The sequence below is a fragment of the Prunus dulcis genome, chromosome 1, assembly GCF_902201215.1.
Source record: "Prunus dulcis chromosome 1, ALMONDv2, whole genome shotgun sequence".
In the NCBI taxonomy this organism is placed as follows: Eukaryota; Viridiplantae; Streptophyta; class Magnoliopsida; order Rosales; family Rosaceae; genus Prunus; species Prunus dulcis.
Genome location: NC_047650.1, coordinates 21,296,585 through 21,321,827, shown reverse-complemented (window position 1 = coordinate 21,321,827; position 25,243 = coordinate 21,296,585). Strand labels below are relative to the sequence as shown.

At 38.6% G+C, this 25,243-nt stretch overlaps 1 protein-coding gene and 1 long non-coding RNA gene across 2 annotated transcripts; both read right to left on the bottom strand.

Moving 5' to 3' along the window:
- Window positions 1-591: 591 nt before the first annotated feature.
- Window positions 592-2,596, bottom strand: LOC117614821 (geraniol 8-hydroxylase-like). Its single transcript, XM_034343732.1, has 2 exons — window positions 1,677-2,596; window positions 592-1,371 (listed from the first exon to the last, which is right to left on the bottom strand). Exons 1-2 carry the CDS (start codon window positions 2,565-2,567, stop codon window positions 763-765), a joined length of 1,500 nt encoding a protein of 499 aa, XP_034199623.1. The 5' UTR covers window positions 2,568-2,596; the 3' UTR covers window positions 592-762.
- Window positions 2,597-23,357: 20,761 nt separating this feature from the next.
- On the bottom strand, window positions 23,358-23,940 carry LOC117616731. Its single transcript, XR_004584174.1, has 3 exons — window positions 23,769-23,940; window positions 23,603-23,682; window positions 23,358-23,397 (listed from the first exon to the last, which is right to left on the bottom strand). It is a non-coding gene; the product is annotated as an uncharacterized LOC117616731 (long non-coding RNA).
- Between the last annotated feature and the right edge of the window lie 1,303 nt (window positions 23,941-25,243).

The following is a 25,243-nucleotide window of genomic DNA, read 5'->3' as shown; positions in this document are numbered from 1 at the left end:
TTAATTATATATATTAATTTTGCGCGACGAACTTTTTGTCGTCGCGCAAATTCATATATTCCGAAAAAATAATGTTTCATTTTTTTAAATAAATATAATTATTTGCGCGACGAAAGCTTTCATCGCTAAAATGGATTTCCGCGACAACAGATTTGCGTCGCGCAAAATTTTTGGGCACGTACCGCGCGACGCAGTAAACCGTCGCGCAAAATTTTACGCGCCAACATCTTGTCGTCGCGCAATATGTGTACGAATTGCGCGACGATGATCTCTTGGTGCCGCAAATGTCTACGAGACGTCTTGCGCGACGAAAACTATTCGCCGTGCATTGTTGTGGCGACGAACAACTTTTCGTTGCGCGTAATTTTGTGCGACGAACAATTTTGTCGTCTCTGAACCTTTTGTGTAACGAAGGGTAAGCGTCGCACAAAAGTGCGCGACGCATGGACAAAATCTGTCGCGCAAAGTCTTTCTTCACGACCTTTGCGCGCGACGATTTTCTTGTCGCGCTTGTGTTTGTGCGACTATATGTTAGTTTGTGCGACGAAATTATCTTCGTCGCGCAAATACTAAAATGTAGTAGTGAATCTACAATTAGAACAAGCCATTATCATACACATAAATATGGAGTTATGGCCTAATAACAACATAACTAACAACTGACCATTTCCTATCATTAGTAGGATTAATTATTGTAACTCCCTAATAAAAACATAAACCTATTTATTATAGAAACCATAGCTAGCTAGGTTTTTGGTTCTCCTAATACTTGACGGGCACAGCTATCACAGGATGAGCCATCTGTAAAGTGAGGCCAAACTTCTCATCCATGTTCATTTTTTCTGGCACAACTCCATCTTCAAGCTTCCAATTATCAAACGAGTTAATAAGCGAACCCAACATCAAATTCAACATTCTCATCGCCAAAGGCAACCCAGGACATATTCTCCTCCCACCACCAAACGGAATAAGCTCAAAGTTCTGGCCAGTAACGTCGATATCCAATCCCAAAAACCTTTCAGGGATAAATGAGGTAGGGTTGTCCCAAATGGTGGGGTCTCTGCCGATGGCCCATGCGTTGACCAACACTTGTGCACCTTTTGGTACAATGTAACCGCAGATTTCTATGTCTGCTTGGGCTCTGCGAGGGAGAAGAAGTGGGACAACTGGGTGCAGCCGGAAGGTCTCTTTGATTATGGCTTGTAAGTAAGGGAGCCGAGTGATGTCTGATTCCTCCACTGGTTTTCCTTTGCCAACGACCTGCTTCAACTCCTCTTGAGCTTTTGATAGCTTTTCAGGGTTGCGTAATAGCTCAGCCATTGCCCATTCTAATGTGGCTGAAGTTGTTTCTGTGCCCGCACCAAATAAATCCTAATTCACCAAAAAGTTAATTAGTCAAATTAATATGCGCACATAGACATATAATGAGCAAAAAACATTATAATAGTTTTTTTAATAAAAGCAATATAAGGGGATTCGAACACAAGACCTTGATCAGGGTAGGATTAACGTACTTATACCATCTCAACAAAAATAAAGGTGACCATAGGCATAATTTTAAAATGATCAATTAAGATGGTACACAATCTAGCAATAAGTTACGTTAATAAGTTATAATTATAATATCTAAGCAATTTAATTATCAATTAATTAATAGAGCTACAGTAGCAACTAACCAGAAACAAATGTTGAGTTTCAGCCATGTCCATATCCTCATTTTTCTCTTCGCTCGTGTTTATAAGAGTATCCAACATATCATTCCCTGTGACATAATCACGTGACTTCCTTGATTCTAACCTTTGGACGATCATGCGGTCAAAAAGATCAATCATCTTCTGGAAGTGCTTGCCCAAACGGCGCCGTATCCCCATGGGATCAATCTTCTTAAGCACAGGAAAATAGTCAGCCAAGTTTGGCTTCCCAGCCTCCTCCATAATACTCCACACCAACTCCTTGAACTCTCTAGCCCTCTCACTGTTCTGGTCCGCTAAATCCACAGAGAACACAGTCCGCGACATCAAATTGAGCGTAGTTTTGAAAGCAGCCCTTCCAACTTCAACCGCCTTACCTTTCACAACGCTTTCCTTAACGTCAGCTATGAGCTCCTGCACTTTTAGGTGACGGTTGGCCTGATTGGCGTCGAGAACTTTGGCCGCGAAAAGCTGGGAGTTGCATATTTTGCGGAGGTTTCTCCAAGTGGGGGAAACCGTCAGCCAGGGCATGGCGTACTTAGCATGCTTGTAGGCTTGGACTGCATCTGGGATAGTTCGGTTGCAGAAGAATTGGTCGTGGGTGCGGAGGACTTGTTTGGCCACGGCGGATGAAGAAACTACGACTGTTGTTATTTGGCCAAGTTGTAAAGTCATAATGGGGCCATAGCGTTTTGAAAGCTTGGTTAGAGAGATGTGGGGTTTGTTTCCAAGCTCTAGAAGATTGCCAATCAAAGGAAATGGGTTTGGTCCAGGTGGAAGGTTTGTGGGAATTCTTCTTGCAAATGAATATTGGAGGGCTTGGATTACGATCCAGGCAACCATAAGACATAATAGTACACAACTCAAGAAATCCATCTCTCTCGTTCTTCTTCCAGCCGTTAATTTTTGGCACAATTGTTTAGAGGAGAGCATTTTTTTCACTTCTGATATATATATATATATATCCTACATGCTAGGAGATAAACACGAAAGAGAAAAACTTAGGTGGGGACTTTCCTACCATGTGGAAAAATAGAGAGCAATAATATATATCAGGGCTTGCAGGGCCCCCCAAGTTAAGAAGTACAGACACGGATACGGATATGGGGATATGCTACGACACGACACGGGGATACGATAAATTTCTAAAAATTAGAATACAATACGTCGTGGATGCGGCAATTTGAATAATATATAATAATTTAAAAATAACAATATATATAATTTATAACATATTTTAAATAACATAAAAATGATAATATTATTACTTTTAACATACTTCCACTTGTCTTGGTTATAATATTATTACTTTTAATAAGACAAACAAAACAAAATCCTTTTGTCAAAACGATAAGACCAGCCATCACGTGGGGTGTGGGTGAAACTGTGAATATTAAACAAACAAAATCCTTTGACCAAAACAAAAAAACAAAAAAAAAAAAACAAAATCCTTTTGTCAAAAGAACAGAGAAGCACGCGTGAGAAAACAAAATGAAAATGGAGAAGAGAACCCGACGCCGCCGACAATAAAGAATGAAGAAGAAGAAATTGATGAGCGGCGCCGCTGGATGAAGAAGAAAAAGGAAGATCTGGGCTTCTTAAGGACGAAGAAGAAGAATTGATGAGTGGGGGCACTGCTGGATGAAGAAGAAGAAGGAAGATCTGAAAGAAGAAGTGGAGACGTTTCCTGATACGCGTATCCTAAACATCAGATACTCGTATCTGTAATGTCAGATACGAGTATCTTTTTGTCTTTGACCGTATCCGTTTACTCGGATACGTATCCATCGCGTATCCGCACGTATTCACAGCGTATCGTATCTCCTAGCGTATCGGATACGGGATACGCACCTCAACCAGCGTATCCGTGCTTCTTAGCCCCCAAGTGAACTTCTTTTCTATCTCTTGGGAAGCCTACATGCAGCTAAAATACGAAGTGGTGGAGAATTTTTCTGCTACTGTCATGAGGGGCTCAAGGAGACACACAAAATAAAAAATACATAAAATACAGAGCCCCATCCCCATCTCCATCCCCACTTGACCTCTTTTTAACCATTTTTTCGTGGAAGCATCTACCAAAAAAGTCCCACTGTCCCTATTTGAGTGTGATGCATTTTGTTAGTTGGACCGAGTTGTTTGTTTCTATGCCTTCAACTCTTTCTTCTCGTTGTGGATTGAAAAGATGGTGATTTATTTACAAACCTCATCTAAGGCCACCACTTCGTATGGTGGATGGCGTTGTTTATCTTATCAGGTTATCTAAGGCCATCCTGGTTGAGGCTCTAAATATGGTGGATAGAGCCTCATTTAGAAATCTGATGAAATATTATGGGCTCTAAAAGTATCTTTCTCGCAATGGGAGGCTCTATATCCAGGACTCTATAAGGCCATCCTCAATGGTTTAGACTCTAAATATGGTGGATAGAGCCTCATTTAGAGTTTCGATGAAATATTACTAGCTCTAAAGGTATCTTTCTCACAATGGGGGGCTCTATAAGTATTTTTTTATGATATAATTTATTTTACGCGTAATTTTTTTTTTGTTGTTGTTAACTTATCTAGTTTTAATGTATGTTTATGTTATATTAGTTTTAATGTATGTTTATGTTATGAGTGCTGCTAAACGAACCCTAAAATTAGCTGAATACACCCTACTACCAAACTATTTATTGAATTACTAATTTATCCTAATATAAAATGATCAAAAAGGATATATTAGATTGTGAAACAAATAAAATTTTAATAAGTACACCTTACTCACTATATTCAACCCTTATCAGACATAAAAAAGTCTTCGTATTGCTTGGTGCTCACAAATAACGCAGCGAATACTAGTTTAGGATTGGTATTACGAAATTAAAGATTTTGATAAAACCTAAAATCTGAAAAGAGGGCACAGATTCTTGTAAAAAGAAAAACCTGATTTAGGATTGGTATTAGAGTGTTGTACTAGGGCTATTTTTAGTAGTTAAATAGGGTGTACTTAGTTAATTTAACATTTTGATTAAAATATTAAGGTTAACTTAGATTATAAAGGATACTCAGTTAATTTTAGAATTCGTTTAGCAACACTCTTATGTTATATGTCTATAAAAAAAAAATCAAGTTTTGGAAAAGATTAAAAAAACAAAATTTGAAAGTTAACAAAATATAAAGTCCTAATGTTATATTAGTTCATGCCCGTGAATTATTGACAAAGGAAAAAGACAAGGAAAATTGCATAAAGTAATTTCTTTTTTCCTTTGTCGGTCGAAAGCATCAAGTAATTTAATGTTTAATTAGAAGGGAGATGAGACGAAAATTGTAAAAGAGCTCCACAGCCCCAGGTGGCTATTCATATTCAAACAAGCACCGACTCTCTAGCGTTAGAGCATGGGCGTCTGAATAAAGCTCAACTATTTTATAATAAAGAATGGTTTTGGTGCACAGTTTAGTAGGCACTGACAAATCCAGAAATTTTCCTAAAAGTATGGAGCCTACCAACAACCTGTAAAGTTTGGCCAAATGCAGCCCAAGTCTCAGCCATTCATTTGTCCATTTCTAGCAGTTTGTCCTTTTCTATGGCAAGGGGAGTTTTAGGACGGCAACTATTCACGTGAATAGTGGTTGCCCCTAGCGCACCCCCCTCTTCTATAGCAAAGTGTGTTTCCAGCAGTTGCCCTTTGCCGTAGAAAATACTATTCATTTTTTTGTTTTTTTCACAACTTTTTTTTACTAAAACAATTAATTTGGATAATATTTTAGGATAAGATTTTTAAATTCCTACGTGTCAATACTATTCATATCGGATAATATTTTCGGATAAGATTTTATTTTATTAGTTGTATTGGTTGGTATTTATAAAAAAAATTTAAAAAAAGTATGAGGATTTGGTATTAAAAGTGAAGAGTATTGGTTGGTATTTATAGACACTGGCGGACCCAGAAATTTTTTAGCAGAGGTGCAATATTGACTAAGTATGAAAAATGATTTTTCAGAATAATCATTTTTTCAAGATAATTTTTGGCGGCTTTTATTCCTTACACATCAAATAAGAAAACTTGATTTTATGGGATTTTAATATGAAGTATTTATTGACTTAATGAGCCATCATTTTTAGCCTAAATCGTATTTTGCACTAAAACGGATTTTTCATATTTTGATTTGGTGGGAATTTGATTTTCTAATATTTTTATTTGAATCCAAATGGGGGGTACTTCCTTATTTACGTTGTAAACTTAAGTAAATGGAGCAATATAAAAATAAATGAAAGTAAAATGACAAAGACATATACTTAAATGTTGAAAATGGAAATAAGGTATAGAGAAAAAAATATATCAGTAATTTTTTTGGTATTTTTTTTTAAAAAAAATTCAATTTTTTTTCATTTTTTTTATTTCAGAAAAATTGGCTGTCGTTGGATTGAAGGAAAAAATCAAATTGGAGAGCCCAGACGGCGACACGTGGAAAAAAATTCAAATCTGAAGGGCTGGCGTCAGCGATGACATCACCAACGCTCGGCCCGAACTCCACCTAGGGCCAGCCCAGTCTGGCAGCCCCCACCTCCTGCCCGGGCTGCCTTTTGTTGCTGGAAACCATTTTTTAGCCCAAACACCTCTCTTGTAAGAACCCAAAACAAAATATCTAAAAAGAAAGAAAATATCTAAAAAGTAAGGAAAATATCTTTTAGCAAAAAGACAAGTTTACCATCGCATATTTTAATGGGGGAAAATTTGACTTTTTAATCGAGAAAGAATTTGGGAATTTCGCTTATGCCATTGCGTAGAGTGCGGCGAAACGAGTTCGTAGACACGGAGTACACCCGAATCGGAGCCGTAACGAATAAGATATGGTCTAAAAATCGCAAAGGGCAAAATAGTAATTTGACCAAAAAGTCAGATTTTTATACCCCGCTCTCTCTCTCTCCCGTCACTTCTCTCTCTTCCCTCTCTCTCCCTCGCGTCGCACCCATGCCTTGTGCCCGTTCGACTTCCAGGCGACGGCCCGGCCACCACAGGCCGAGCCGATCTCCGCCGTGGGTACCTACGGGTCCGCCTTCGTGTCGCCGTCACAACCTGACCGACCTCAACCCCGGGGCCGCCCTGAGCTGGCCGGAAAACCATGTTTTCCGACGGAGGTTCCTTCGAAGCCACCCGAACTTCCAGCTCAAAATTCTCCTTCGTTTCTCCACCAAATCGATCGAGTAAGGCAGCAGGAGCCCGACAGGACCGCAGAAAAGAACTTCACGAGGTCCAATTAGCTCGGACCATCTGTGAGTGGACTTTCTTTCATGAATGACTTTATATAAATGAGTTATATGGATGATTTTTATAAATAGATTTCATATATGATTTTCTATTGATTTTATATAAATAAGTTTTTATAAATGAGTTTATTTGAATAAATTTCTTTATTGATCTTGAGTAAGCTTTATTATATTTCCGAGCATGATTAGTACAGAAATAGTTCCATAGTTTTGTGCTGCTTACGTACACATGCTAAAGAATTATAGGAAAAAGAGTTTGAGGCTTATGACAGATGAAATAGCAGCACAACTTGAGATTTCATTAATTATTCCGATTTTTCTAAAGGAATTTATTTTAAACCCACCTCGTACCCATTTTCTTTGGTGATTACCCACAGTTGGACCGGTGTCTACGGACATCCTGTCCGATTTCAGTTTATGTCAGTGCACTTGACTTTGCCTCACGAGTTTCGGGGATGCTCGGACCGTGAGTGCCAGGATTTGCGGCTCGGCAGACTTGGTGTCCCGAGACCTGCTAGGATTGCGGCTCGGCTGACTCTGTGTTCCCGAGACCTGCCAGGATTGCGGATCAGGCTGACTACGGTCCCCTGCATCCTGCCAGAGCGACTCGAGCTGACTTGGTGTCATCGAGAAATCTGCCGGCGGGACAGGCTGATCATAGTCCCCTGATTTCGCCAGTTTGCGGCTCGGGTGGACTGCGTGGCGCCCGAGACCTGCCAGGAGAATTGACGGATATGACAGGGGTACAAATATGTGGTATTTTCAAAGGATTTCAGCTCTTTTATTCAGTTATGATTTTCAGGTATTTCAAACCAGTTTCTTTGATATTTGCGCATTCTATATTTTTATATATTTGTTCAGTTATGCAAGGTTTGAGTACAGAGCTTTTATACAAGTTTGATTTCAGTGTTTTATACAAGCTTTGATTTCAGTGCTTTTGAGCGAAATTTATCGAGCTTGAATATGATTTACATAGAATGCCTTGAGTTTAGTATGCTTTAAATGGAGCGTACGTATTTAGTTTTATTTAACAATTTTTATAATGGGGGTTATTATGGTTATAAAGTTGTTTCTCAGAACCTTATTTTTGTCCACTCACATTTTCAACCTGTTTTTCGCCCCCAGGCCGTAGAAGTACGCGGGATCCACCACCGGGCCAATCATAGTTTCTGCGCCAAGGTAAAGTTTTGCAAAAGATCCTTGCAACCTTGAAAACCCTAGAAAATGCTCTGATATCATGTTGAACATAAGGAATTGAGGTTGGAATCTGTTTGTTGACTTAGTCTGGCTGTTGGTAGGGTTTCTGAGATTGTTTGACATGTGAAAATTTTGGGATAAATCAAAAATACAGGGGAGGTTCTGCCGAATTTTCGGCAGAAGTCTAAGGAAATTTAAAGAGAAAATTGAAGTCAGAAGGGTAAAAAGGTCTTTTGTGCCCGACATTCGCCAGGTGTCGGACACGCACAGGGCTTGGCCCGAATTTCAAAGAGGAAATTGGGTCGGGTCCTGTCAATTTGGTATAAGAGCATAGGTTTATACTTCCTGTAGACTTCGCACCTTGTGCACCCCGATTTTTCCTTCGAGTCGGGCCCAAATGGTGGTGGTATCCGTAGGAAACTTAGACAGAACTCCCGATGTAAGGGGATGTGATTCCCAGTCAGATAGGAACTGCACCGTTGTCTGAAACGGTAGAGAAAACTTTGTAAGAGGCTTGGCAAGAGCCGTCCTTACGGTACTTAGTAGACAAGGAAATCCTAACGTATAGTAGACCTTGGAGCCATTAATTTTAACTTTAATAGAGATTGAATAGCCAAAAAGCCCACCCGTGAGATAGGTGGACCAAGGAAAAAGGAGTGAGAGTATAATTGGAAATAATAGTGGTTCCTAGTAGTAAAAGAGGATTAAAATGAAGGAGTAAAGTAGATTGGGAGGTTCTGGCTATTCCACGAAGGAGTAGAGTATTGATGGGATTTGATTAAGAACGATAATAGAATTCTTTGACTCGTATTGAACAAATATTTCAGAGTAGGATGCGATAGTCAGTCCTATCTATAAGTCTACAGAAGGTATGAATGCAGGAGTTTTCTTTAGCAGAATTGAGGATAATGGTTGAACCCAAATATGAGAAAAAGGTTTCACGTACTGGTTCTAATAATAGAGATTGTGGAAGTAAGAGGTAGTACCAGGTTGCGATAATGTTAAAAGCCTTTATTCAAGGTATGGTGATCAGTTAGTAGTTAGTCAATTTTGGTGCTGTGGTGATGTCTATCCCAGTCAGGTAATGAGCAGATCATAAGGTGCACTTTCGGTACAGTATTTGGAAATAGGTAACCTTAGTCAGGAAGAGTTTAAGGAAGGTATCAACAGTAGTGATCACAGTTTTCGGTCATCGAATGGCCGTAAGCAGTGAAGGTATTAGTCGGGGTAGTAGTATTGAAAATCGTTCCGGGACTAGTATAGCCAGGAGTATTGAAAGACAATTGTTGTCATACCCTAACAGGAGAAGGCGCCCTAATGTGCCAGGTGTAATAGGTATGAATCTGGGCTCTGCTAGAGGAGCCCTGCTGAAGGATAACATTATGGACAGTCTAGACCTTTCAAAAGGGATTTCCACTGCTCCCTTAGTATAAAAAGACCATTGCGGCAGTAAAACAATTAAGCAAGGTAAATCATAGGAAACCCCACAGTCTATGGAGGCTCTGTTTAGCGATGGGCCCAGATTGGTGTGGCTAGTTGAGGAGACAGTTAGCCGAGGGGATGTGATGACAGTTTTAAGCCCGCCGATAGACAATATAACATGTCTCCGCAGGAAGTATGAGCATTATTTACTGCAGTTACGGATTGAATTCCTCTCCGGCTTGGTTGACTGGATGTTATCTTAGAGGTGAACTGATTTGATCAGATACCATGTCGTTGAGTTATCTTTCATTGGGAGATTGGGTTTATTCTTGAGCTCATTCCAGGAATGGAGCTTATTTCTCGGGTGAAATATAGAATGACACCAATAAGTTGTAGAAGCTAAGGATGGAATTGCCGGAACTGATAGCCAGGAGGATCAGGCAGCTTAGTGTTTCTCTCATTTAAGGAAGGAGATGTCATCATGAAGCTATATATGGACTCAGGGTAGCTGGATAAGATTTCAGTACGAAAATAGGCGTCTATGGAATTAGTTTGATAAGCTAAGGAGTGTTAAGAGATTTCCTAACAAGCGATTTGAGACTTGGATATTTCCAGTAACGAATTAGAAAGGACTATGTACTTAAAGCAGCGGGTTGAATAAGATATGAGTACTTGAGTTCCTAGTAATAATATAAAGAATTAAAGAATATACCAGTTGTATTTTAGACCTCCCTTGAATAGGATGGTTGAGCAATATTTGGATCGCCTCGGGATCGCGTAACTAGATAATTTGTGAGGATAATTTTAAGAAACAGAAGGTACAGGTGAGGTATTTAAACGTTGGGTGATGGACTTTGAGAAGGTAGTAACTTTATGCCAAGATCAGTAAGTGTGGATGTTGGTTGGACAGGATGAGTTCTTGGAACACCTAATTGCGGTAAAAGTAGTTTGTTGAATCTCAAGGATTGAAGCAGTAGTAAATTTAGTTACGACCAATCAGTGCTACAAAGATACAGGGTTTTCTAGGTAAGTCGATTCTTACTGTCGCCCTACAGAAAAGTTATTCACCATGGCGACACTGTTCATCTTTTATAAAAGAAAGAAGTTAAATTGGTAGGGTCAGATCAATGAGAAGAGAAGGATGTTAAACTTAAAGAGCAGGCCAATCACTACCTCGATTTCAGCACTGCAGGAGGTTAGGGAGAACTTGGTATGCTACAAAATTATTTGTCGTAAGAACTGAGGTTTATGTAGATGCTAGAGTAAGTGTTTATGTATCTCAACAACGGAAGAAGCATAAATCGAAGCATACTATTCATGATTGGGAACAGGTTGAAGTAAGGTCTGGCTTAGTAATGTTGGTGGCCGTCTTTTATGAAGACATATGCAAAATCCTCACAGATCACGAGAGGTTACCAAATTTCTTGATACAGGAGGAAGAAAACTTAAGACGGAGGAAATGGTCAGAGGATTATAGATACCCTGAATATGAAATTCTCAGAAAGAAGTGGTTTATCTCCGAAGGAGATAGATTATCAGTGCTAATAGGATAAAAAGTTGAGTTGGATACGAATAATCAGGAAACACTGTTAATGACTTATCAAGGAAAATTAGTACTAAAGAACTCGAATAATGACAGACTAATTCTAGGATCTTGATTTGATCCTTACGAGTAAAAGGTTGGATTTGTGACATGAAAAGCAGAGGTTCAAAATGAAAATCTATCCAGGAGTTTCTTATGATGAAAGGAACAGTAGAACTTGTCAGCAGGAAGCAACATGATTCTTACGATTGTTTTCGAGTTCTGAAAGGAAGCAGGAAGAACTTACGATGGATTTTCGTGTTCAGCCTTCTTGGACATAGAGAAAGCAGGGTAGAGTGTAGAAATTTCAAATCGATTTAGTAAGCCTGTATATGTTCTGCAGATGAGAACCAAGTATAATCTGAACAAATTGGTAAGAATTTTCACATATAAGGTTTTGCAACGTTATGGAATACCAGTCCATACGGTTTAGATCAAGAAATCCATGTTATGTTCAGTTGGACTCAGTTAAAAGAAGCTTTTGGGCCTTGATTATAGTTTAATACTGCAATTCACTCTAGACAGATGACCAGCGTAAGAAAATAACTCAAATTGTGGAAAGGTTATTGAGACATAATCTACTACAGTTTCAGAATGATTTGAGTGAAATTACTCTGGTCCGAGAGTATGCTCTAAGTGACAGTTGTTAGACTTCCTCGGATTAGATGTTTTTGTCTCACACGAGACATAGTATGGATCACCCAAGTATAAAGATGGAATGTTAAGTAAGGTTCATGGAAATCTGGAAGCATTGTAGGAAATAAAGAACCTGATTGGATTAAGCAGAAAACGATTCAAGTAACCAAGATTGGCAAGAAGTTATGCAAATACTAGAAGAAGAATATTCAGTTGGGTGTTCTTCAATATTTATCGCCTAAATAAGGCGTAGTGAAAGTTAAAGAAGCAAGGGAGCCAAATCCTAGCTGAATCAGACCAAATAAGATTACAGAATGTACAGAAAACAAGCAGTTCAGAGTTTGGGAGGGAAAGTGATGAGCTTTCAGTGATTTATGTAGTGTAATAACCTGAGTTGCAGATACCGGAGCAATCTTTCCCCTCTTCGAATGATAGGGATGTAAATTTCAAGGACGAAATTTTTATAAGGGGGGTAGATTGTAAGAACCCAAAACAAAATATCTAAAAAGAAAGAAAATATCTAAAAAGTAAGGAAAATATCTTTTAGCAAAAAGACAAGTTTGCCCTCGCATATTTTAATGGGGAAAAATTTGACTTTTTAATCGAGAAAGAATTTGGGAATTTCGCTTACGCAATTGCGTAGAGCGCGGCGAAACGAGTTCGTAGACACGGAGTAGACCCGAATCGGAGCCGTAACGAAGAAGATATGGTCTAAAAATCGCGAAGGGCAAAATGATAATTTGGCCAAAAAGTCAGGTTTTTATACCCCTCTCTCTCTCTCTCTCCCGTCACTTCTCTCTCTTCCCTCTCTCTCCCTTGCGTTGCACCCATGCCTTGCGCCCGTTCGACTTCCAGGCCAAGGCCCGGCCACCACAGGCCGAGCCGATCTCCGCCGTGGGTACCTACGGGTCCGCCTCCGTGTCGCCGTCAAGACCTGACCGACCTCCACCCCGGGGCCGCCCTGAGTTGGCCGGAAAACTATGTTTTTCGACGGAGGTTCCTTTGAAGCCACCCGAACTTCCAACTCAAAATTCTCCTTCGTTTCTCCACCAAATCGATCGAGTAAGGCAGCAGGAACCCGACAAGACCGCAGAAAAGAACTTCACGAGGTCCAATTAGCTCGGACCATCTGTGAGTGGACTTTCTTTCATGAATGACTTTATATAAATGAGTTATATAGATGATTTTTATAAATAGATTTCATATATGATTTTATATTGATTTTATATAAATAAGTTTTTATAAATGAGTTTATTTGAATAAATTTCTTTATTGATCTTGAGTAAGCTTTATTATATTTCCGAGCATGATTAGTACAGAAATAGTTCCATAGTTTTGTGCTGCTTACGTACACATGCTAAAGAGTTATAGGAAAAAGAGTTTGAGGCTTATGACAGATGAAATAGCGGCACAACTTGAGATTTCATATATTATTCCGATTTTTCTAAAGGAATTTATTTTAAACCCACCTCGTACCCATTTTCTTTGGTGATTACCCACAGTTGGACCGGTGTCTACGGACATCCAGTCCGATTTCAGTTTATGTCTGTGCACTTGACTTTGCCTCACGAGTTTCGGGGACGCTCGGACCGTGAGTGCCAGGATTTGCGGCTCGGCAGACTTGGTGTCCCGAGCCCTGCCAGGATTGCGGATCAGGCTGACTACGGTCCCCTGCATCCTGCCAGAGCGACTCGAGCTGACTTGGTGTCATCAAGGAATCTGCCGGCGGGACAGGCTGGTCATAGTCCCCTGATTTCGCCAGTTTGCGGCTCGGGTAGCCTGGGTGACGCCCGAGACCTGCCAGGGAATTGACGGTTAAGACAGGGGTACAATTTGGTTGTATTTTCAAGGATTTTGAGTTTTCTTTATTTAATTATGATTTTCAGTTATTTTATATCAGCTTCTCTAATTTTTTTCAGGCATGGATACCTTTATATATATTTATTCAGTTATGCAAGGTTTGAGTACAAAGCTTTTATACAAGTTTAATTTCAGTATTTTATGCAAGCTTTGATTTCAGTGCTTTTGTGCGAAACTTTTCGAACTTGAATGTGATTTATATAGAATGCCTTGAATATAGTATGCGTTATATGGATAGTACGTATTCAGTTTTATTTAACTATTTTACAATGGGGGTTATTATGGTTATAAAGTTATTTCTAAGAACCTTATTTTTGTCCACTCACATTTTCAACCTGTTTTTCGCCCCCAGGCCATAGAAGTGCGCCGGATCCACCACCGGCCAACCAAAGCTTCCGCGTCATCCAGTAAGGTAGAGTTTTATAGAAAATCCTTAAAACCCTGAAACTTAGACAAATGCTCTGATATATAGTTGAAGTTGAAAAATAGGAGTTGAGATCTGTTATCTGAAAAATTCTGGCAGTTGGTGTGAATTTAATTGATTGTTTAACAGGTGGAAAATATTGGGTTTTGTCAAAATACAGGGGAGACTCTGCCGAATTTTCGGCAGAAGTCTAAGGGAGAGTTTAAAGCGAGAAGGGTAAAAAGGTCTTTTGTGCCCGACATTCGCCAGGTGTCGGACACGCACAGGGCTTGGCCCAAATTTCAAAGAGGAAATTGGGTCGGGTCCTGTCATCTCTAGTGTTCAAGTTCAATTGTTTTACTTCTACCATGTTAGTATGGGCGTCTGAGCAAAGGTCAACTATTTTATAATAAAGAATGGTTTTGGTGTACAGTTTAGGAGGCACTGGTGGATCCAGAAATTGTCTTAAAGTATGGCCTAGCATGCAGTAGCTAATGGAGCCAACCAACAACCTATAAAGTTTGGCCTAATGCAGCTCTTCTCAGTCATTCATTTGCCCCCTTATAGCACTTCTATCTCAAAAGGTAAGGCAAGGATAGACACTATTCACAGCCTTACATTTTTTGGTTCCACCCCAAAGGGCAAGAGCAAGGGCAAATAGTATTCATTTTACTTTATTTACTATTTTTTTATACTTAAACTATTAATTTTGATAAGCTTTTTAGATAATATTTTAGGTTGTCACGTGTCACTATTTATTATAAAATTCTCACTTCAAATTTCAGATAGAATTTTCAAATTAAATTTTCGGATAAAATTTTCGGTTGCCGCGTGTCCATATTTATTTTAAATTCACATCTCACGCATCATACAATTGAAATATTCTCGGTCTTCATAGTCCGACACAATAGAGTACAAATCATTGGCTGAGGCGATTCCATCGGATCACGACGTGGGGGAGTATTTTCCTTCGGAGGACGTAATAGTGCCATTATTTCAAACACAGAACGCATTACTGGAATCGACTGCGGACATTGTTCACTTGAGGAGCTATGTGTAATGATTTTCCTCTTTTTTGTTTTGCCTTGACTAATCTATTAAAAAAAATAAAATTGGAAATGCAAGAACCGAAGCGCTGGAGTTGCTTTGGGCTGGCAGGGGGCCTTTTGCCCAGGCCAAACCGAAGCGCTGCACATGCTCTTATTGCCTCGCTTTAGCCTTCTTTGAGGCATTTTTATTAAATAATTTGTCCTCATTCAATAGAAAATATCATGAAAATTTGACACTTCATAGGTGTAGACAAAACTGAGTAGGGCTATTGCCTTCACTAGCTCCGTACTAGATCCATTACTGCTTGTCGGTAAAACTCCTTTTCTTTTTCTTTTTTTATCAAAAATACCCTAAACTCCCTTTAGAACTTTTAATAAAGAAGAGTATGGGGACCTGAATTTGGCCCACAACTTGGCCAACATGAAGGTATTGGACTTTTAGGTACACATGGGCGTGTAAAACTTATTCTCTTGAGGCAGGCTAGAGGTCTTGAATCCAATGGACTCCAAGTTTCTTGTCAACAGTGGAGATAGGAATTTTATTAAGGAGTATCAACTTTAAATAACTCTTTGATATACTTGAGAATTCTATTAAGGAGTGCCAACTTTAAATAACTCTATGATATACTTGAGAATTTATTATAATTATTAAATTTCAATATTACAAATTTGGTATCTTAAGTAAGTATAACCCAAATTCTATCAATGTAAAAATATTGGAAGAGTAAACAAAGAAAAATATTATCAAAATTGATCTTAGATAAAAAGAGAAAATCAAATTAAATCCATGTCACACACATGGTCAAGATTTAGGAGCTTGAGATTGGGTTTCAAATTGCATTCCTATGTTTGGTAAATGCATACTTAGGAATATAATTATGGACTCCATATTTGTGCTTCTTTCCCATGCCCTGTTCCTATGATTTGCATTAGTTTCTTCTGTAAAATTGGTTGTTTTGATGTGTTTAGTGTGAGTTTTGTAGGAAATCTTCCCTAAGATTGAGTTGGCACTAAAAGAAGCAAAATATAGGGAAAATGAGTAAAGAAGACAAAAATTTGAAATTAGCAACTTGCAAGTCACGAAACTACTTGTGCACATAGGTTGATTTTACGGATTTACGTGTACGTGCTTGGGAAGAATCAGATAATGTGCCACATATCGTTAGAAAGCTCTGGAAGTCTAGTTTCTAGAGAAGTTTACAGTTCATGATTTCGAATTTTTCAGAGGAAGTTACATCAGTTTTCATACGAGTGGTTCAAGCTATGAACTATGTAACTACGTTCTATCACTCGAGCGGAAGTGCAAGCGCTCGAGCAGACGGCGCAAATCTAGCGCATAATTTTTGGCATTTTTGGCTAGTTTTCCTATGATTTTTGGGATTTTTAGGTCTCCTAATCCTTGTATGATTAAAGAAAAGTCCTAGGGCCTATAAATACATCTTTTAGACTAGATTTTTTAGGAGAACACTAGCATATTGTTCAATATCTCAATCACCCAATTCACATACTCACTTTCTTAGCCGTTCATAGCCTTCAAGATTTGCCAAAGGAAGAGTTCAACTGCAGTGGATTCGTCTAAAGGTTTTTCTATCTTAATTCAAACTTTGTATTCTATTTTCATTAGTATGTTGTTTGTTCCTAAGATGGCTATGGGTAACTAAATTCTTTGCTAGGGATCCGATGTAACCTAACATGATGATTCCATATTATTGAGTTAACATCTTATTTTTAATCAATTCATATTCCTTGTTTCATTCATTATTGTAATTGTGATCTTGATACTTGTAATTGGCCATTATAAGTATTTTGGATTGTCTAAGATAAGATTGGGTGAAGGGTTCATCCCTAATCTTATATGCACTATGAATGAATGAGTTGTTGTTAAAGCCGGGGTTCAAACTAAGACACTTCTTGGTTCTTGACTGTTCTTCGTAAACTTAATGGGTTCTCAATTAAATTTGACTATGGGGTTCATTGAGGATATTTGGTGACACCGGGGCCGAACGAATTATCATATTAAAGAGAGAACGAACCCTTGGAATTGAATTGGAACTTTATTCTCAAAATTAACTCAATACATAGAATAGGATTGTTATGGTGAAGTCGGAATCCTAGTTTTCATCCATTGATTTTCAAAACCAATGTTCTACCTTTGTTATTTTATATTCTTGATTTTCAACACTTAGATTAAAATTGAGTAATCTTATTTTCGGCTACTTTAGTACTTTTAATATTTTGTTTTTATTTTTCACTTTTCTTAAGGCATTCATATTTGAAATTAATTGATAATTTTTACAAATCTCTGTGGGACTCTCATGTTTGCTTGCTATATTATCATATCGATTAGTGCACTTGCAAGGTATAACTTTTGTTCATCAATAAACAAAGAAAAATATTATCAAAGTTGATCTTAGATAGAATGAGAAAATCAAATTAAATCCATGGCGCACACATGGTTCAAGGTTTAGAAGCTTGAGAATGAGTTTCAAATAGTGCTATTAAACGAACCCTAAAATGAACTGAGTACACCCTATTACCAAACTATTTATTAAATTACTAATTTACTCTAATATAAAATGACCAAAAAAGATATGTTGAATTGTGAAACAAATGTAATTTTAACAAGTACATCCTACTCACCATTTCCTAAACAAACTTAAGTGAAAAATATCTACATTTTTCAAAAGGTAAAAAACATATCTATATTGTATGAATCCAATTGATTAAGCCAATTGATTTTGAAATATGAATCCAGATTTAAGCAACATACGAATCAATTGCAATAACATAATGAAATGTATGTATAGAATTCAGCAAACCTTGGCTGCATTAGGGAACTTGAATACTTTGGAAGCAGCATTCTGTCTGAAACGGGCACTACAACTTCCACCAAGTCCCAGAACATCTTTTCCAGACGAGGAGGACTTTTGAAAAGGAAATGCATGAGTCATGAGTGGATGGCCCTGGACCTCGCGGACTATTTATTCGGGTGGCAACAAAACCTTGGTGTGAATCAGAAATTAGATGAGTTGGTGGCAAGCCTGCATCGTTCCCAGTTGATTGTGCATCAATTCGGTTGAGCTTTCCCTGTTATGATGCTTAGAGAGGAGGCGACTAATGCTTCAGAGTGTATAAGGGTTTGCTAATGATATTTTTGGTAGCTAAATAGGGTATACTTAGTTAATTTTACAGTTTGATTTCAACATTAGGATGTACATAGGATACTCAGTTAATTTTAGGGTTCGTTTAGCAACACTCGTTTCAAATTGCATTTGTTGTTAAATGCATACACTACTACATTTTACGATTTGCGCGACGAAGAGATTTCGTTGCGCAAAGTTACTTTTAGTCGCACAATTTTCAGCGCGACAAAAAATTCGTCGTGGACAATCCGTCGCGCAAAGAGAGTGAAGAAAGACTTTGTGCGACCAAGTTTTTGCAATCGTCGCACAAAACTGAGCGACAGTTAACCTTCATTGCACAAAAGGTTTTGGGATGACACAACTGTTCGTCGCACAAACCTTTGAGCAACAAAAGCATGTTCGTCGCGAATATACTGCGCGATGGAAAATATTCGTCGCGCGGTTCGAGTCGCAAACTTTTGCGCGACGATCTTTTCTTCGTCGCCCATTTCGTGTCTCCAACATTTGCGCGACGAACTATATTGCGCAATGAAATTTTCGTCGTCGGGCATATCCTTTTTGCAAGATGGACTTCGTCGCGCAAGAATAAAATAAATGTATTTAAAATGAAGTTTTACGTTTTTTTAATTTTGTAAAATGTGAATTTGCGTCGCAAAATTAATATATATTATTTAAAATTAATATTATGTTTTTTTATTTTGTAAAAAAAAAAAAATGGTAATAAAATGAAATTGCGATACAAAAATGAATTGAAGAGAACAAAAAATTATATAAAATAAAATAAATGTATAGTACAAGAGAAATGTTTAAAATATAATTATGAAAATAAAAAACTAATCAAATAATGTTCCAAAATCTACTTGGTCGTCAGGCATATGCAGCTTGGAGGTCTGGGGGTCCACAGGGGCAGTGGTCTAGTGGGCATGCTCAGGTGGACGGGCTTGGAGGTTGACGCATCAAATTGCTGGACTGGAATGCCGGACCGCTAGAGGGACTACAGAATCACTGACATCTGACCCTGAAGCTCGGCCACCTTTGCTGTCAAAGCAGTCACCTGACTGTTTGACTACACTGATGAACGGGGTCTAGGTTCCCTCCGCCAGGCATTCCCCATCCCTCGACAATATGTCCCTGTCCTCCTCCTGAGAGTCTGATCCAACGTCTCCGTCAATATTTGAAACCCAGCATCCCATGGAGGATCCATAAACTCGATCGGAGTATCGGGAGGAAGTTGGGAGGCGGACTCCTGAAGAACCAATTGGCTCATTTCCACCATCGTCGTATGTTTAACATAACATAAAATATAAATTAAAACATTCATATGATAACCCTGAAACTTGAATGTGTAACATAAGAATTAAAATTAAATAATACTTACATGAATGGACTCGACCAACTCATTCCCAGGTTGAACATAAACGTCGCCAAAGACGTCGATCTCTGGGAATTGGATCCCCCCTAAATTGAACAAGAGAAGAAAAATATTAGTACGAAAAAACTAAATTAATAATAATGACATATTAAAAATTAAATATAAACTATTCTATTATTACCGGCTGCCATGCATCCATCCTATATGAGAAGGGCCTAGAACCTGAATGGTGGAGAAGAGTCTTCTTTTTCCTATCGCCCTTATTGACTTTGGCTTTATTTGGTTATACAAAAAATAAAACGTATTAGTTGAAATTGAAATGAAATATAAAAAATTAAATAAACATTAGTAAGAAATATGTAATAATTTTGAAATTAAAATATTAAAAAATACCACAAAATCGGGCGCCTGAAAATGACTGCAGAGCTACGCCCAACTATCCTCCCGCCCCTCAAGGTCCTTCGGGCAACCCTCCTGCAGAGCGACTTGTGGATCATCAAACGCCTCAAAATGGTGTTGCAAGTCGCTCTTTCACTGCTTGTACGTCTCAGCGAAGAGTTTGTTGACATACGCCAACGACTCGTCGTCGAGGTCCTCTAAGTTGTAGTTCGTCTACAATAAATTAATCACATATATTAAGTAATAGAAATATATAAAGTTTGAAAGAAAAAGAATTAAAAGATAGGATACATACCGACAACTGGCCCCACACCTCCATCTTGATCTCGTCAGGCATGACCTTCCAAGACTTCTATTGCATCGAGCAATGAGTCCGAACGACGTAACCAATGTCGTGGGCCAAGGAGCTATGCAACTCTGCCGTCAGTGCAGCCCAATGTCGCTCGTCGTATCCGATGTTGATACAACTGTTGGTCACCCGGGTGACCTTCGCCATCTTCAACTGCCGACACGGCCCTCCGGTGCTCTTCTTGGCTGCAAAGAAATATGACATTAATGTTAAATAAATAACAAATTTAACTATAAAATACAAATACACACACACACACACACACACACAAGAACTGTCTTTGAAGGAAATCTATACCTGGATGTGACCCCGACGCACCAGTAGCGTCGGTCAATGTGGTGTCGGTGGTACTGGCGGGCCGGTGACGCCGCCTGGCGCTAACAGGCTGCGCCACTGATGGAGCTGTGAAGCAAGGGCCTGGGACACCCCGGGACCAAGTAGCAAGTGGTCCACAGTGCTGGAGCAGTGGCAGCAGATGACGACTGAGCCGGGGGAGGCAAACTCTGTGCAGTCATCAACGCCTTACGACTTCTAATTAGGTTTGATATCTGCAAAATTTCATTAATACACATACAAATTAATCAAATTTACGAATATATAATTGTAAGCACATACAATTTCATTAAGCATTTTAACTAATTAATTAAAATCATAGCTTGACCTAGGTTTTGCAATTTTGGAGTACCTGGGGCTCCGATCCACGATCCATCGAATCGTACACGATCCTAGAAATATTAGGTACAACATATGTGAGTTTGAGTTTGATCCAACGGTCCGAACATATCAAACCCGAAAATCGCACAATAGGCGAAATCCGTTCGAGACTCAAACGGTAACCAAATTCAAATCCGAGCACACCTACATGCTCATGACAACTAAGGGATTTCACTGGGACCCAATGTGACAGGACCCGATCCCAATTCCGCTTTGGAATTCGGGCCAAGTCCTGTGCGTGTCCGACACCTGGCGAATGTCGGGCACAAATGACCTTTTTACCCCTCCTGTTACAATTACTATTAAAACTTTCTTCGGACTCCTGCCGAAAATTCGGCTGAGTCTCCCCTGTATTTTGATTAAACCTAAAATCTTTCTCCTGTTAAACAAACAAATAATATCACAACAACCGCCAGAATAAATCTAATCAACCAATCACCAGTTCAGGTTTCCCACTAAAATTAGATATCAGAGCATTTTCTAAAAGTTCACAAGGTTTTCAAGGACTTTCCACAAAACTCTATGTTACCTGGTGGCGCGGAAGCTAGGAATGGCCCGGTGGTGGATTCTAGCGCACTTCTACAGCCTGGGGGGCGAAAAACAGGTTAAAAGTGTGAGTGGACAAACAAAAAATATTCTTAAAACGATTTAGAACTCTAATAACCCCCGTTGTAAAAATAACTCGATATGTAAATCTAAAATTCGACTGTATTCAACAAAAAGTATTTAAATCGATAGGTATATGTATATATGAAGTAAGAAACGGCTCGAATATCAAGTAAACTGATATAAGATTTCTGAAAGTAATAATTTTATAAGAATACTGAAATTCCTTTTTAAAACTACCACCTAAGTGTACCCCTGTAAAATCCGTCAATTCCCCTGGCAGATCTCGGGCGACACGCAGTCTATCCGAGCCGCAACTGGCAGGATTCTGGGGACTATGGTCAGCCTGATCCGCCGGTAGGTCTCGATGACACCAAGTCGACTCGAGCCGCTCTGGCAAGATACAGGGGAGCGTAGTCAGCCTGATCCTCAATCCTGGCAGGTCTAGGGGACACAGAGTCAGCCGAGCCGCAAATCCTGGCACTCACGGTCCGAGCGTCCCTGAAACTCGTGAGGCAATGTCAAGTGCACCGACAGAACTGTAAAACAGACTGGATGTCCGTAGACATCGGTCCGTCTGAGGGTAATCACCAAATAAAAATGGGTACGTGGTGGTTTTAAAATAAATTACTTTAGAAAAACCTGATTAATAGCTGTAATCTCAAATTATGCTGCTACCTCATCTGATTCAAACCTCAAACTCTGTTTCTGTCACTTTTCTGTCACTTTTTCGCATAAGTAAGTAGCACAGAATTATAGAACGATTTCCATACTAATCATGCTCGGAAACATAATAAAACTTATTCAAGATCAAATAATGAAATTTACTCAGATAAACTCGCTTATAAAAACTTATTTATATAAATCAAGATAAAATCATTTATGTAAACTCATTTATATAAATCATTTATATAACTCATTTATATAAAATCATTTATGAAAGAAAGTCCACTCACTGCTGGTCCGAGCTAGCTGGACCTCTTGAAGGTCCCTCCTGGGCTCACTCTGGCCTCTGATGCCTAATTAACCATAAATAATAAATTAATAAAACTGCTCAATAAAAGAATTAAATGAAACACCCTGCCCCTAGGGCTGGGCACGGTCCGGTTCGGAGCTCGAATTGGAACCAAAACCGACACTGTTCGTCCGGTCCGGTCCGGTTCTTATAAAAAACAGGAGGAAAACCGGACCAAAACCGAACCGTCCGGTCCGGTCCGGTTTTCCAGTTTTTGCGGTTTTTTTTTTGTTTTTTTTTTTGTTTTTTTAAATTTTAAAGCTCTGTTTGTGTTGGGCTTTAGTAGATATAAGCCCCTTCTTCAGATTCCTGTACAAATTTGGCATAAACTTAAATAATTTCTACATCCCAAGCATGTGCATTTTAGCTTCCAAATACAAAATGTGGTCATCCAATCCAAACATACAAAACATGGTTATCCAATCCAAACATACAATCTTAAGAATTATACAACCCAATGTAAAAATTGATAATTAAATTACAAACCAAATTAGAAGTTCGAAACATAAGCCAAAAATTAAAACATAACACCAATGAAGGCTTCACATATTAAATGATCATTGGAACGTAGAAGGACTTGAGTTGGTTGGTGTCGGCAAATTTGTAAGATCTACAAATAAAAACACATTAAAACATTAGGCAAACATGCAAACTACATATATAGTAATAGTATACATAAGGGAATTTGGTTAGTAGCTCTGTTTCTGCAGCTCTCTGGATTGAACAAGATGCAGCAAATGAATTTGTGTCAGATAACATTAAAAACATTAAAAATTGTTCCCAGCAAAAATACTAGAGCATGGTGAAATGGGTACGAGTAAAAGACAAACGTTTATTAAGAAAAGAGTCCCAGCATTAAAATGTCTCATACAAGTAAAACTTAAACAAAGCAAATAGGTGCTATCATTCAGTATGATACCTTCCCCTTATAATATCCTCGCAGTAAGTAATTTACCACACCAAAATCAGCAGTAGAGACATACACAAATCGTTTCACACCTGCAGGATCAACGGCAATAATTTAATAGAGGTACTAAGGAAGTTGCCAATAGAAAAATGAAATTTGAAACATATATAATATATACCTTGTTCAGAAGCAGCTCTAATTGCATTTATATTAGCAGTCCCATTCATCTTATACATGTAAGAATTGGAGCCAAACCCACCAACACAGGATATCTAGGACAAGAAAACTCATTAGGAAGACAAATCAAACATATCACCCAGGAAAGAAAGCTAAGTGGCAGGATAAGTAAGAGAGAGTGTCATTCTATAATCCATACAATAAGCACATTTTGAACTACAAATGGAAGGGGGGAACAATACATTACATGGATAGAGAAAATGTCAGTGGGTGCATGTGTCTATGCTACGTATTGGCTAATGACAGTCAAATAAAACAGAGCATGAAGAGAATGCATACAACAGACGTGACACCATCGAGAGCACCCTTCAATGACTCAGGTGACGTAGATATTGCTTACACCATCATATAAGAATTCAAGTCCTCTTTCTCTTTCCCAAGCTGTGGTTTTTCAAGTCAATGCTTCCACCAGTGCTGCTCCACATACAATTCAAAACAAAGAAACTTACAAAATAGAGCAAAGTGAAATTTTTTTTAATTTTTTAATTTTCCATAACACATAATTGTATCTCTTGCACTGCCATACCCTTCCTGGTTCATGGTAGTAGATTAATACTAATAGCTGCATGTAAGAAATTCTCACTCCTTCCCTCTATATTGCTATGTGAGTGGGCCATGTGCCATGAAACAACTGGTATTTTGATACACGATTGGAAAGGCATACAAGATTTCAACTCAAACACATACATCATTCCTTGTCTCCAAACTGTAATTTAAATGAATCACAAACTAATTACAACAGGTCATCGAAACGAGTTTTTACCAGGAATTTTGTTCACCAGGGCACGAGCTTTCTCTGCACGTTTCAAAGTATAATCAAATAATCAAATAGGATGATATTCAATCAAACAGAATAATCAAATATATGGAGATGGATTTCCTCTTAGTAAATAGGCAGCTACAGAATTATTATTCCCTTCTGATATAGGAAGCATTCAGATCGGATACAAGCCAACTGATCAACTCTGATGACTAATTCCTAAGCATCAATAGGTGAAGCAGCTTAACAATTGTATAGAGAAAATACATACCTGCTAAGGCTAGCAACGGACAATCCAGAGAGAGACGGAGAAGAGGAGCGGCAGCTTGGTCGAGACTGAGGGAAAAGAAAACCTAATTTGTGTAAACTAAAGTGGGCCTGTTTCTTTGTAATCAGATATGGCCAGTTCTATTCTAACAAAATAGAACTGGCCTAATAAAATAATATTATATATATATTATATATAATATATTAAAATATATATTTAATACTAGACCGGTCCGGTTCGGTATGGTCCGGTGCTGTCTTGTGTAAAACCGAAACCGAAACCGGTTTGAACCGGTCCGGTCCGATTCGTTCCGGTTTTGTTGACTTTTTAGTCAACTCGGATTTTTCCAGTTTTTTTTGTTCGGTCCGGTTCGATTTTCCAGTTTTTC